General features: G+C 33.4%; 1 protein-coding gene across 1 annotated transcript; it reads left to right on the top strand.

Annotated features, from left to right (window-relative positions):
* Positions 1-7,610: 7,610 nt before the first annotated feature.
* LOC127127076 (ascorbate transporter, chloroplastic) lies at positions 7,611-11,411 on the top strand. The gene is made up of 11 exons (XM_051056176.1): positions 7,611-7,930; positions 8,353-8,717; positions 9,002-9,109; positions 9,299-9,454; positions 9,559-9,774; positions 9,859-10,068; positions 10,253-10,390; positions 10,473-10,574; positions 10,743-10,808; positions 10,921-11,005; positions 11,093-11,411. Exons 1-11 carry the CDS (start codon positions 7,876-7,878, stop codon positions 11,188-11,190), a joined length of 1,599 nt encoding a protein of 532 aa, XP_050912133.1. The 5' UTR covers positions 7,611-7,875; the 3' UTR covers positions 11,191-11,411.
* The last annotated feature ends 4,152 nt before the right edge of the window (positions 11,412-15,563 follow it).

Below are 15,563 nucleotides of genomic sequence, written 5' to 3'. Positions count from 1 at the left end.
AGTCCCTGATTTGATTATTGCAACACACAAAGAAATTGGTGAATGGTAAAAAAATTGAAAAAGAAAACAATACATGTTTCTTTCAATTTTTTCAAATCACCATTTTTTTGCAATAGAAGTCATCTATTACCTCGGTTGCTTATAAACCGAGGGGGAAAGTCCATATTTAATTTAATTTTTATTTTTAAAAAATAACATTTTACCTCGGTTTTTGTCTTAATCGACGAGACATGTAAGTCAATTTTTTCTCACTAAATCTTTGTCGTCCATTTATTGAGAATCAACGTTCAAGACACTGCTAACACATTAATCTACAAGAAACATTAGTGATCCACGTGAAACCGTCACGGTAGCCATTGAGAATGTGAATGCCATACTATATATCTAAATCATAAACATTTTGAATCACAAACATTGGTAATTAAGATATTATGAATGAAATAAGTGAAACTTAAAGGAGCATGGAAACAATCTTTGTGATAGATTGCAAGAGCAGAAAATAGTATCAGTTGAAGGTTTATGTTCTTTACATAATCTCTTGTGTTTATACATGATCAATTATTTTTCTAATATAACCTTTGTTAATTTTATACCAGAAAAAAAGAATGGGAAGCCATTGAGAATATATTACAATATAAGCATATGCAACAAATTCCAGCATTTATTCTTCACCAAGATTCACAAGGATGATGATGAAGATGGTTCAGGATCATTCTTTAAAACTGTACTTGTAGATTTAAACAAAAACAACATAAAATTAAGAAATTTATATTTCAATGAAAAATATGAAACAAAAATATAGACATGATATATACATAAAATTGACGTCTTACAAAATTTCATCAAAACTATTAATATCGAATGTGTCATTTGATCATGACATATATATATATATATATATATATATATATATATATATATATATATATATATATATATATATATATATATATATATATATATATATATATATATATATATATATATATATATATATATATATATATATATATATATATATATATATATATATATATATATATATATATATATATATATATATCATTTACCTCGAGTATTCTTAAAACCGATAGGAAAAAGTGGTGTGTTTTCAATAAAATATCAAATTGTTGGTGTTGTGATTCGAATCCATGAGCAATACAGTTTATCCTCTATGCATCTAAAACCAAGGGAAAAAAGGAAACTTTTATGACGTCCATCGTAAGTAAAACCTCGTTATCAACCAAGGTATGAGATGTTTTTCGTAGTAGTGTTAGATTTGTTTTCCACAACACCATCAACTAGATGTGCAAGAACAAAATGATCATTTTTTACAGCAACTCAAATATCACAATCCACCCACTCTATAAAGGTTTCCATCTTTTCTTTCCAATAACATACTTGTCTCCATCAAAGGAGGAAGGTTTGTTTAGTGAATTGTTTGATATTATTCCTACCTCATGAAGTGATTAGTCTTATGAAAGAAGTTAGACTCTGATACTACTTGTTGAACAAGCGACTCCAAACACAAGATGGTGGTGACTTGTGTTATTTAATTTTTAAAAAATCTTTCACAAAATATTGATTTTAAGTTGATTGATTTTAAGAAGTGAGTATACGCAACGATTAACCAGCAGAAAAATAAGCAGTAGGAAGTAAAGAGATCAAGTTAGCGAGATGACACCAAAAATTAAACGGGTTCGACCATAAACCACACAACCTACTTCAGTTCCCAAGAGTTTACTCTTGAAATTTCCATTATCAAAAACTTGAACTTTACACAAGTTCAACCAAATAACCTTCCTTACATCAATATTTCTACAGACTTAGCTAGCAATCTCAATGTCAATTACAATTTTTCATGATAACTAAGATCTTGAATATACAAATTCAGCATAACAACATAAATTACACAATTCTCAAAGTAATCTTTTCAATCTCTCAACACTAAGGCAATGTATGGTGAACAAAATTAATTTTAGAATAATAATGAGTGAGATAGAAAGAGTAATATATTCATAAAGTTCATGATTTAGGAATGAGCACAACAATCCTTCACATATAAACAGATTTTAGCTTAAAAAAAGCAATAATACATGAGCATGACCACTCTCTAATCGATTAAGCAGAGACACTAATAAATTAGGCTATTCCCAAATAGGAAACCCTTATTTAATTTCACTCTTTAATTGATTAATTAGCTTCCTAATCGATTAGAAGATGAACTCACTCCTTTATTAATTAGCAAAAAGCTCTAATTAATTAGACAATTAGTTTTGCTTTCTTATTTGGTTTGAATTTCTTCTTAATCGATTAAACACTTGTCATGATTTATTTTAGAAGAAATATGAAATAGATGAAGAGATTTAAAAGGTTTTAGTGTGTGTGTGCATCTCCTTAGTACATAAAAACCTAATCTTGCTTAATTTGATCAGAAAGACTAAAAACCTTAAGCACAAGATCAATCGAGCTTTAAGATTGTTAAGAGTCTCACATCAGATAATATATGGCCGGGTCATATCCTTATAAGTTGGGGTAATCCTCACCCTACAAGTCAGTTTTATAGGGTTGAGTTAAGCCCAACCTTATTTCTTAACATGGTATCAAGAGTCTCGTTTATGATTAGGTAAGCCATTTATTATCAAGTTTCGACTATCGGGCCAGCCGCCATTCATTTCCATGCTCCATATGTCCAACCATGGGCGTGAGAGGATGTGTTAAGTGTCCCGCATCGGACAATATATGACATGAACATATCCTTACAAGTGGGAGAATTCCCCACCCTACAAGCAAGTTTTGTAGGGTTGAGTTAGACTCAATAATATTTCTTAACACACATCTTCAATTCATTTTGATGTTGATCTTTGAATTTGATTTGTCTTGTTTTTCTCTCAACATTAGAATTTGATCAACTTTGTTTTCTGATAGCTTCTTATTTGATTATACTTATGATTAACTTTTCCTTATTCTATTGTCATCATTGAAACCTTATAATACTTTAACCTACAAAATACATAGAATCACACAAGTTTGGGGGAATCTAATGAAATGTTAAATAGTTATTATTTAATATATCATTTCTATGTAAAGTTGTTATGTCTAGTCTAGTTTTAGAAGTTTTCTGCTGCATCTTCCATAAAATTAATTTCTATGGAAAAAGAGAATATATAATCATATTAAGGAGAAAACATAAAAAATTGAACTCCTAAGATCAAAATGCTTGAAGTTCATAGTCAAATGGAGACCAAAAGACTCGAAAGTTGGGAAAGAACATTCATAAACACTACTAGATCATGTTGAAAAACACGACCATGTTACTGAGAATGTACAAATATAAAGAACCCTAAAAGTTTGAACAATAACAAGCACCCTATGAGGCAACATGGTCAACCCATGTTTGCCAACACCGTTGTGTTGCATTTTTAGCTTTCAAAACTTTTGTTTTAAAGTGATATTATGGAACCGCTTCAATATTATTAACCATGATGCCTCATTTGTTGTATATAGATATAAAACCATTCAGAAAAAGACACAAAGACATCATTACTTTCATGTAATCTTTAATTTAAAAACATTCTTAGTTTAGTTCTTAGCATAATTTTAAGTTTTCATTATATTCTTTCTTATTATAAGCTTTATGTAACACTTTATTGTGCAATATAGTCATGTTTATCTAATCCTTTGCTTACTTGTTTTAATTATCTGTTTTCATTTATATGCTTTCTTTTATTTTCTTTGTTTACTTTATTAATATTTTTCATTATACACGTTTTTATAACCGTTACTATGTTCAAGTAGTCCCCTATCATTGGATAGTGAGGACTCTGATGATATGCCTTATCTAATTTGTTAATTTTCCTTATTATCATTTGGTAAAATGAGCTTAATTCAATCTTATCGTTATTATCTCTTGTAAATACACCTTTTTTTAATCACAATAGATAATTCGATGAAGTAGAAAAATGGAAGTACATCATCCGAACCTTAAGACATAATTGGAAGAGGTAAAAAAAATAGAATTCTGGATATGACTTATTAATTTGGTTTCTTGCGAATGTATAGTTACATTACTTTAGATAAACGAGTGAAGTAACGAAAATGAAAATTACGTTATTTGAATTATAAGGCTAGACATGATGTCTTCCCAAGATCTCTTTTTAACATAAATAAATACACTTGTGCTTTATGGGTTTTAACTATTCATGAAAGTGGGAGTGGTTGTAGTCAAAGTACACTAAATGAGAAGTGTGTCTTTGATCTTTAACGAATAATTAAATGTAATATTAAGAAACATAATAGTAATATTTGGTTTATCATTGTGAGAAATCGTCATCCTAGGGCTTTACAATTATGAATATTACCATGGTAATACAAACAAATCAACCATTCCATTTATTAAGCTAATCACCACACAAATAGAAACATGTACTAAACTAAGTATCTTTGTGATCGATCTTATTTTATAATGTGACATAACTGTGCACCTGCGAACATGTCACTAAGCCTTGGGGGTATATGGGCCTGATAATTTTCTAGGATGGTGAAAACATGTTAAATAAGCAAGGAAGATGCATTGGGACCTCGAGGTCTATAACTGGTCCACTATTAGATATTTGAAATTTTTGTCGATCTATAATCTATATATCCATAAAAAAGAAAAGGTAAGTCATAGAAAATGTCCCGTCTACCCAATATGCACTTCACATGAAAGGGTGCCAAAGGCTACTCCCCCCTCATGTATATAACAAGGCTAAACAAGAAACATTTCTAAGGTTTTTCACGAATCTAAATTATTGTATCACTCTCATCCCTCATATTTAGGGGGAACACATAGGGTGGTGTCTGCCGTTATCCATTCAAGAAAGTGAGCATTAAATCTATAATACCTAGGGTGGGACCACAACCATTTGGACGAAAGCAACCAATGGACTATCAACTCATGACACCAAAATGGATTAAGAACACCCCTGGATATGAATAACCACAATCGAAGGTGATAAGGATCAAAATAACATAACAAAGTTTCCATAAGTTATAATAAATCAACGGTCACATGGAAATAACTTAGGCTATGTTTGACAAGATATTGTTTGAGCTTATAGCTTATAAACTCACATGACAATAAGAGACCCGTTTAATAAGAGTCTTTTCATCACGAGCTTATAACTTATTTTACTAGCTTATAACTTATTTTTCAAATTCTATTTTAAATTGTGTTTCAGCTTATAACTTATAATTTTTCTTTCATTTTTGTCATTATTATTTTAACTAAAATCCACTACCACCCTTTATAATTTATTTTAATTTAAAGTAAAACAATTATATATTAAATATATTTTATGTTATTTTAATTTATCAATTACTTGAATCACTGATTTTACCACACATTTCAATTAACTTATCAGCTATAAGTCATCAACCATCAGCTATAAGTTATAAACTATCAATCATCAGACATCAATCATAAGCTATAAGCTATCAGCTAGCTTATCAACCAACAATTATTTTTACCAAACATAGCCTTACTAGTAGAAGAAAGAAAAAATGTGAATAAAAGACTTGTTTCGAAGTGGAATTCTCTAGGTAATAAACATATGTGTTCGAAAACGAAGCTCCCAATAAGGAAATCCAAGAAATTTGAGGGATGATGAAGATAAGAGAAAGGAATAAAGAATAGTAAATGAATAATTTCTTTTTTATACACACTCCTAACTGACCCAAGAATATCAAAAACTTATTGATCCAACAATTGAGAGACTAAGTGTTCAAAAGATTATTAAGAGCCAATACAATGATGACACATCATTTAAAAAAGAAATTTTGATTATCGCATAAACCATTGTACCTCAACTTATGCATGATAACTAATGTGCACCTCGTCTTAGACCACCTAGCCTCAAGGCTAGGGGTTACATGGTAGATAGAGGAGACCTAAAGTTCAAGTAGGTCCACATCACACTCTTACAACGAGTATGAAATGTATGATGGAAAGAGCTAGTGTGACATCCAAACTTTTTCAAATCCTAACGGTAAAGAACATGCAACACTGATGGACAATTCTAGCAAGTGCACTAGTATCGTCGAAGTAATAAATTAAATTCGTCTTCACAGGGATTGCAAATTGTATCAAGGTAAATATTGTGTGAGTTAAAGTAAATAATAAATTGGGGATTTTCAAGATTGCTTGGGTTCAAAACAAGAACGAGAAAATAAATGGAGAAAAAATTAATAATTAAAGGCTATTAGATCTTTATTTCGACTCCCCTACTTATACCTATTGATGAATTGTGTATTAACTGAGTTACTAATATGTTAAAGTCCTACGACAAATTAACAAGGTCAGTGCACCCAATTCTTTGGTGTATAACTCACTAATTTACCCAATTCTTTGGTGTAGAATTCATTAATTTTTTACCCAATTATTCTCTAATTTCTTAGACCAATTCAGAGTTAAACCAGGTGTTCTAAGTGCGTTAATTCAAAATTCGCAACTTCTAATTATCTATTTTGAATTAATTACAAAGTTGATAACTGCCTTAGGTCTACGATTAATAATTCCTACTCGTCTGATATTGATTCATGCATTCCTTAATACATAAAAAATATTAAAATCAAGAATAATTAAATAATAACAATAACATAAAAGAAATCAATTAATCTCAAACAACCATATGATCCAACAAAGTACAATCACATTTGTCTTAAAAGATCTATTCTAAGGAATCTAACTACTCATAGTACAAGTAACAATTACCACGAGTTTAGATAAAAAGTACATGAAAAACAAGAAAGATGAATGTCTTTAGTGACTTCTAAAATCTTCAAAATCCTCATTTTAGAACTCCAAGCCGTCACTTTTTCTATCAAATTCAAAATCTCTCAAAAAATAGTCAAAAAGACCTATTTATTATAGCAAATTCGACGTGGCAGAACAATGCGCCATCGCACCGGCGCTAGTATGCATCGCGACCACGATGTGACATTATCGTGCCCACGATGTTAGCATTGCAGCCGCGTGAAATCCAGAGGCTAAATAGTTCTATTTTGTTCCTTTTCCTTCAATATTTTCACTAAGGTCATATTTCTTCATCTTGATATATTTTTGTTCACTTCTTCACACTTTGACATGACTTTTGCTTATTTTTCCACTGATTTCATTAGAAATTACTCGTAAATGTTATGTAATGACGAATGACATCAAACACACATCGCATAAGCTATAAAATATCTTTAGTGAATCTTCTAAAATGACGGTAAATTGAGCTGACAACCCAAATCTCACTTTATCTCCAACTAAACATATAAAAAGTCGATTCATTATGAGAAAATCTAACCTTAAACTCACATGCTACCTATATGCATTAATCAACCTTGACTATCTAATGACTTTTGAACTTTCTTGTAGTTCTGATTGTTCCATATTTTCTCTTATTCTTAGGTTTTTTCAAATATTAAGCCTTTTCAATAGACAAACCTTTCGAGTATTTGATCTACATGATAACCAGTACATTGTCTTTTTGTAGCGTGGAGAATAAGCCACGTGTTGCATTCTCAACCCTCTTTTCTCTTACGTATAATGCCACTAGAATTGGTCATTTTAATTTTATCATGAAAATCCCATAAAAAAAATATAATGAAAAATGATTATTATGAACAAGAAAATATAGAGAAAAAAATTCTATATTCATGAAAATGTATTTCAAAGGAAAAACATGCTCTATCTACTTTGCTTAGAGAGAAAGCATAAGCAGAAGAAGAGAATTCCATGGATGATAATTGATAACTTGCCATCCTTTTTTATTGAGTTTGAATTCTGTTTCTTATACTCTTAACATGTGATAATAGTTTCTCAGTTTCAGTATTAACATAGTGCCAATGGCTATAAGTGGTTTAGTTTCCAACAGAAACTTCACTTCTTTCATTGCTCCAGGTTCATCTTTTTCAACCACTATTAATTTTCACTCACATGATTTTATTCATTATTATGGTATGATTTGTTTAGCAAAACATTGATGTTGTGGTAGGATTTGTAGAAATTAGTTTGGATTTTGTTCTCCAGAAACCCTCTAGGTTTGAATTATGTGGATCGCTATATTTTAAACTAGACTTAAATGCAATTTTGATCTCTTTATATCGACAGATTCACGATTTTAGTTCACTCATCTCTAAATACGGTTTTAGTCTTTATTTTGAATTTTTTTTTACACTACTACATAAATGCTTAAATGTTGTCGTCAAATATTAAACCCTAGACGAGCCGTTTACACTAATTTAACTCAATTAACTATGACGTACCAGTTGAGCTTAGACCAATTTCAACAACTTGTTTTAGTGTGTCTTTGAAATTGGCAGGAAATTATCAATTGAGAAAGGATCTATCACTTCAAAGAGGAAGCATTTTTAGTGTTCATCATGGTGGCCAGATTGCAAAGAACCCCTTTGCAAGAAAAATAAGCCATATTGAACAAAGAGAAGTATATGGACTAGGAGTAAGAAAGCTTAGTAAGGTGAAAAGAGCCTGTGTTCATTACAGGTCAGAGGAGTATGAAATTGATGAAACAAAGGTGGATCCTGTGGTATCTAATGAAGGAGCAAGTGAAGCACGTCAATTGGAAGGAAATGGTACAACGGTTTCTCCTTGGTGGCGGAAGCTTCCTAAGCGCTGGCTTATCGTATTGCTGTGCTTTACTGCATTTCTTCTATGCAACATGGACCGCGTGAGTATCTTGTTCTGGTGATCAAAGTCTAAATTACTATGTGTATGTTAGGATTGGTGGTGGATCATCCATTAATGCTTCTAAATGCACTTACGTCATGGTTTTGTTGAAGCCTTAGTGTAGCTTTTGCACAACCGTGGTTCTGTCAAATTCGCCGTTAATCTAACATACACTGTCATTTATATGTTCATATTTTCCATGTCTCAAGTTTCTGATATGTACAATTGTAGACTATATAGACTCTTTTATATCATAAATGTTCCTTCTCATATTGTAATATACAGGTAAATATGAGCATAGCGATACTTCCAATGTCACAAGAGTTTAACTGGAACAGTACAACAGTTGGCTTAATTCAGTCATCTTTTTTCTGGGGCTATTTACTCACTCAGGTGTAAATTCTATGCCAAATTCATAGAACATATTAGCCTAACAAGAAACCGATTTCGTATATCAATCTTCTACCATGCATAACATTTTTATGTTGAGAGAATATATGCTAGTATGTTGAGATTTTCACACTTTCTCTGTTGTTGAACTCGAATCAAACTGACATTATGTGATAGTTTTCTTTTCTTTAGATTCTTGGTGGCATATGGGCAGACAAACTTGGTGGGAAGGTAGTGCTAGGTTTTGGAGTAGTTTGGTGGTCAATGGCAACAGTCTTAACGCCTATTGCCGCAAGACTTGGACTCCCTTATTTGCTTATTATGCGCGCCTTTATGGGAATTGGTGAGGTTGGTACCAAACATTTGCACAAGTACTTATATCACCAGATAAGTTTAATGATCTATTTCAAATGCCATCTTAACACAAAACAATGCTAATTATTTGTTTTCAGGGTGTAGCGATGCCTGCCATGAATAATATACTGTCCAAGTGGATTCCAGTTTCAGAAAGAAGTAGATCACTTTCGCTAGTATATAGCGGCATGTACCTTGGTTCTGTGGTAGGTTTGGCATTCTCGCCTTTTCTGATCCAAAACCTTGGGTGGCCATCGGTGTTTTACTCGTTTGGATCCCTCGGAAGTATTTGGTTTGCGTTTTGGTTGCAAAAAGTAAGTCAACTTTCCCTTAATTTGATGAGTCTACTTCATGTATCTAAATATCTTTCTTGGCAAGTAAACCCGTTTCCTTTCCAGGCGTATAGCTCACCTAAGGATGACCCCGATCTCGGGGCAGAGGAAAAAAGGCTCATACTAGAAGGCGGCGTATCAAAAGCGCCTGTTTCAGATATTCCTTGGAAATTAATTCTATCAAAAGCGCCAGTTTGGGCTCTTATAATCTCTCATTTCTGTCACAATTGGGGGACATTTATTCTATTAACATGGATGCCTACTTACTACAATCAGGTTATTACCTATTCACATTTTTAGAACAAATTTTTATAGTAAACTTGAAGCACGCTTAGTTTAATACATTTTTTACATCACTTTCTATAGTTGGATCTATCTTTGCAAAGAGTTTGTAGGATTTAATACATCACAATTTCGATTTAGTCCATTGAATCAACAAGATAATGCATCATTATCTCAGGTTCTGAAGTTCAACCTCACAGAATCCGGGCTCTTATGCGTTCTTCCGTGGTTAACCATGGCTGTTTTTGCAAATATCGGAGGATGGATAGCTGACACATTAGTTAGCAAAGGCGTTTCCGTAACAGCTGTTCGAAAAGTAAGATAATCATTCACAGCTGCTTTCGGAATTCATTTCATCTTCAAAATGATTATGCTCTTAATATTCATGGACATGGCAGATCATGCAATCGATCGGGTTTCTGGGTCCCGCCTTTTTTCTGACACAACTAAGCCATGTCAAAACACCTGCCATGGCAGTATTCTGCATGGCATGTAGCCAGGTTTGAGCTAAATCAACATTTTTTTCCTTAGTCTGAAATCTTATATTTTTAGCGTTTCTTGTTCTACAAGTTTCTACCGATTATGAACCATTAAAACCAATACCACATGTTTGGATAAGATTTAAATATACGCAGCCACCAAATTCAAACCAAAATATTTTTTTATAGGGATCTGATGCATTTTCACAATCTGGTCTTTATTCAAATCACCAAGACATTGGACCGCGATATGCTGTAAGTAACTGTTTCCTAATTCTGAAACAAATTCATTATATAAGCCACCACTCAGTTTATTTTTGTTTATTCAACATGTCTATATCATAATGCTCGCGAGTTTCAATTTCAGGGCGTATTGCTGGGACTATCGAACACTGCAGGAGTTCTTGCTGGTGTCTTTGGCACAGCTGCAACTGGATACATACTCCAAAGAGGTCTGAGAGTTCTCCACATTCATTTTGGAGTTTACTTTTTTGCAACTCATATCTTGGTTTTCGCTTATATGTGATTTTTCATCGCAGGTTCTTGGAATGACGTGTTTAAGGTTTCTGTTGCATTGTACATAATAGGCACATTGGTATGGAATATCTTTTCAACTGGGGAGAAGATTCTTGACTAAAGAGTGCGATGATGTCAAGAAAGGAGTGGACTAATATATACCCCTCCAAAGAAGAAAAAGAATACACCACTTAGAAAAATTTTCATTTGTATATCTTAGTAGATTCATCAGAACAAAATTTGACAATCAAGCCTGTAAAACTGTCAATGTCAAAGATTAATAACTTCTGCACAAATATTTTGATAATAGAAACTTAAGGCTCGTTGCACCTGTTTAAACAATATTGAAAGTATCATACACAACACAACATTGTTTTCAGTATAGAAAAAAAATTGTTTTGAATCACCATACTTCTTCCGCTTCGATTATCAGAGTTACTTTTGGAATGAAAGAATGAAGGTGATGGTATTCCCTCCATAATTTGTGACAGGCCATGGTTAAAGTCATCAAAATAATTCTAATACATGGAAAAGGATACGGACATTACAATGCTTGAATCACTATACATTTTAACTTGGAAATTGTGAAGATGAGAGAAAGAGTTTTGGAAATCTGAGCATTGATTATCCACCATATCTCTTGAAGTTTGTAAGCCACATTCTTCTTCTATAAATAGGAGGCTTTGTGGAGAGTTACGTCTTTCCACCAAAAGAGAGAAAATCAAAGAGTGATGGTGAGAAAAAGAGTCTTAACCTCTTTAAGAGAAAGAGAGTATTGTTTCCATACTAGTTTGGTGAGAATTGTGAGATATTGTAGACCATTTGAGTTGGATAAGATTGAGAGATATTCTCTTGTAAGAAAAGACTTTATAATGATATTTCATCTTTCACATCAGAAAAGAAATATTATTGTTGCTGAAATAAAATGTGCTAGTGTTTTAGTGTATGTCTAGGAAAGCTCTAGCTAAAGAAAGATTTGGTATTAAGTGTCTTTTTGACTCACCTCTCTTTCTCGAGACTTTATGTGTACGAACTCATTTTATTCTAGTATATGACACTAGTCTAGTTGATTGAACAAAAAAATAGTGCGGTGTAACTCAAGATGGATAGTTCTATCACTCATTATGGATATATGTTCAAGTTAACGGTTGACAAGTCAATGGTGAAAGACCATTTATATTGCAAATACTTGCATCAGCCAATCACAGAGAAGGATAAACTTAAGAAAAAGACTAACAAAGTCTAGAGACAGAGAATTAAAACTCAGTTGTGATTCAAAAATAAGTTGACCAAGTTTGTTTAAGCATGTATCAACTTATACCAACACATATGAGATGTGGATGAATCTTGAATAATTGATTCAGAAGATGAGTCCCAAAAATAAAATCTACCTTATTAGACGATTCGTGAAAATCCACCTTATTCAGAGGGTCAAAATATGACCGAAACATCTAAATATTTTCTAAAGTATTGTAAATTAATTGACGAAAATTGAAATAAAAATGGATGACTGTATACATGTATTTTTGACGTCATGAAATTAATAAGCAGAATAGTGTTTTCGACAAATGGAGATGCTTGCAAAAAGAAAAAAAAATTGGAAATATATACTTGAAAAGCATTTTCAACAGTTTAGTTGATAAGTGTTTTCGACACTTCGACAGATTGGTGGTTCGATATTTCGACAGAAGAAGATGTCTGCAGATGAAAAGACGTCTTTGACAAGTATGGATGATGTTATGATATTTCGACAATTCGACAAGTCTGAGGAGACGCGTCGTTTCGACGTAAAGCGGAAATTCAAATTCAAAAGAGTTATAATGTTTGGCAGGAGACGCGTGGAAGCACCTGGCGAAAGGAAGTCATGCAGAGAGCCAAGTGTCATAGTTTTAGGATTTATTCGTTAGTGACAGTTATTTTGTTTGTATATAAATAGGATAGTTGTTATCAGAATGGGTGTGTGAAAACTTGTACAAAATTCCTGCAAAATACTCAAAGTACCCGTGTGAGAGAAAAGAGTCTTATCTGGAAAATGTACGTGTGAACAAACACCATTTCTTTAAAGTTTTATCTTATAAATTTCAAAGTTCTTTACCAATTTTCCTTTACATTTACCAGTCATTTATCCTTTGCATTTACTTTATGCAATTTATTCTTCGCCATTTATTTTTCGCCATTTATCTTAGTCTTGTTAAGTTTACTTTTACTTAATCACTTTTAGTCAATATCTTTCGTACATGAAAGACTTAGTAAACCAAATAAAGGATACAAAGGTTGTTCTAAAGAGTTACAAAGTTATTTAAATTTGCACATGTCCTAGGATTTGTATGGTTGATCCTGGAAGTAACCCAATTCAATAAGTTTTGGAAAACCAGAGGTTGTTCGCCAAAATCTACAGCGAACAAATTGGCACGCCCAGTGGGACCAGTGCAAAATCTAAAACTTAAATAATCTTTAGTCAAGGTTTCTTCTTCGTTGTATGAGACTAAAAAGCGGTAAATTAGCCGTATCTGACGTAGAAAGACCTAAAAGAACGAGAGTAAGGAAAATGGCGAGTCAGCCAAATAATCCAAATAATCCTAATCCAAATGAAGTCATCCCAGTATCCAACCCTATCCCTCCGACAGGAGGAAATGTGGGATCAATCCCTGTGTCAGAGGTTGTGCCTTCGTTAACAGGGTCAATACCAACGGTTTCAATATCGCAAAATGCGCCTAGTCCATCCATTAGGGCGCAACAAATGCCTGTTGGGACACCTCCTCCTATAGGGAATGCTTCTAGGCCTTTTGTGACAAATTTCACCATGCATCTGCCTGGTAGGGAACAACCATTTGGAATGCTAACTTCGGTAATGGCAAATTTACACAATTCGCCGGTATTATATTCTGATTCTATGGCCAATATGTCTTCACCATTACAAGGGTCAGGATATGGCGGAAACATGAGTAGACTAAACCAACAACCACTTTACATGTCGGCAATAACAAATAATTCTGCGCAAGTAATTAGACAACAAATGGACGAGAGTAATCATGATATGGTCCAAATGTTGACACAACAAATGGGGGCGGTGTTTAATCCTCTAATACAAAACACCACCCAAACAAACCAATTGTTGGCAGCGCAAATGACGCGCATTGCTGACTTTTTTGGGGTCCCTCAAACTCGACACAGAGAACAAGTGGTTCAGGACCCAGTGGTGGCGGTCCAAGAAGAGCCTATAATAAATCAAATACCTTTAGATAATCCCCAGGCAAACGTCAGAAACCAAGAGAAAGTAGTCGAACAGCCTCGTGTCGAAATTCCTGTTCCACAAGAGCCTAGAAGGATAGTAGTCCAGAGAGGCTAAGACGCTGATGCTGTGTTGCAACAGCGAATCCGGTATAACAACTTGCCTGTCGAAAACAATTTAGCAGCCATGGTTGAAATGATAATGGCACAAAATGGGGTAAACGTAGGATTACAAAGGCCCAGTTACGCTTCCCCACTGTCAGAATATATTCTGCAAGAAGAATTGCCCCCAAGATGGAAAGTTCCTAAGTTCACCAAATTCTCAGGGGATACAGTGAATCCACCATAGAACATGTAGCACATTATCTGATTGAAGCAGGAGAGATAAACCACAATGAAAATTTGAAAATAAAATACTTTCCTAGTTCCTTGACGAAAAACACGTTTACTTAGTTTACATCCTTGCCTGCAAACTCAATGTATACGTGGACCCAATTAGAGAGGTTATTCCATGAACAATTTTACATGGGACAAACCAAAATAAGTCTGAAGGAATTAGCCAGTGTTAAGAGAAAATACTCAGAACCAATAGATGATTATTTAAATAGGTCAGGTTGCTAAAAGCTAGGTGTTTCACTCGGGTGCCAGAACATGAGTTAGTCGAAATGGCCGCAGGGGGTCTAGATTATTCTATAAGAAAGAAACTAGACACTCAGTATTTAAGGGATATGGCGCAATTAGCAGATAGGGTGAGACAAGTCGAAAGGTTAAGGGATGAAAAATTTAGAGCAAATAAAAATAAAAAAGAAAGGGTGGCCTATGTAGGGGTATGTCAAGATGATGAATACGACGAAAACGAACCAAGTAACTTCAACAAACAAGAGATTGACTTAGCAGAACTGAAGCAAGGCCCACCATATTCGTGTAAAGTACTAACTCCGTCGAACGGAAATCCAGTCGAAACCAATGATAAGTTTCCTAAAAGAACTTATACGTTCAACATCACCAAATGTGACGAGATTTTTGACTTATTGGTTAAGGATGGTCAATTAATAAAACCACCAGGCGCTAAAGAACCGCCTGTGGAACAACAGAAAAAGAGAGGTTTTTGTAAATACCATAACTTTTTGGGCCATAAAACGTCTCGGTGTTTCCTTTTCAGGGATCTGTTCAAAATGCTATCCGTGACGGAAGGCTGAAGTTTGGTGATAAGCCAAAACAATAGATGAGGATTGATTCGAATCCCATGCAGCCAGTCGAAGC

This window comes from Lathyrus oleraceus, chromosome 3 (assembly GCF_024323335.1).
Source record: "Lathyrus oleraceus cultivar Zhongwan6 chromosome 3, CAAS_Psat_ZW6_1.0, whole genome shotgun sequence".
Taxonomy (NCBI): domain Eukaryota; kingdom Viridiplantae; phylum Streptophyta; class Magnoliopsida; order Fabales; family Fabaceae; genus Lathyrus; species Lathyrus oleraceus.
The sequence above is the reverse complement of the archived record's forward strand: the minus strand, read 5'-3'. Positions and strand labels throughout refer to the sequence as shown.

What these genes read in the sequence shown, in the direction of transcription:
- LOC127127076 (XM_051056176.1), top strand. Translation starts at nt 7,876, where the DNA reads ATGGCTATAAGTGGTTTAGTTTCCAACAGAAACTTCACTTCTTTCATT. An exon ending in CCTTTATGGGAATTGGTGAG is followed by an intron (nt 9,455 to 9,558) that starts GTTGGTACCAAA and finishes ATTTGTTTTCAG; the next exon opens with GGTGTAGCGATGCCTGCCAT. An exon ending in CCGTAACAGCTGTTCGAAAA is followed by an intron (nt 10,391 to 10,472) that starts GTAAGATAATCA and finishes TGGACATGGCAG; the next exon opens with ATCATGCAATCGATCGGGTT.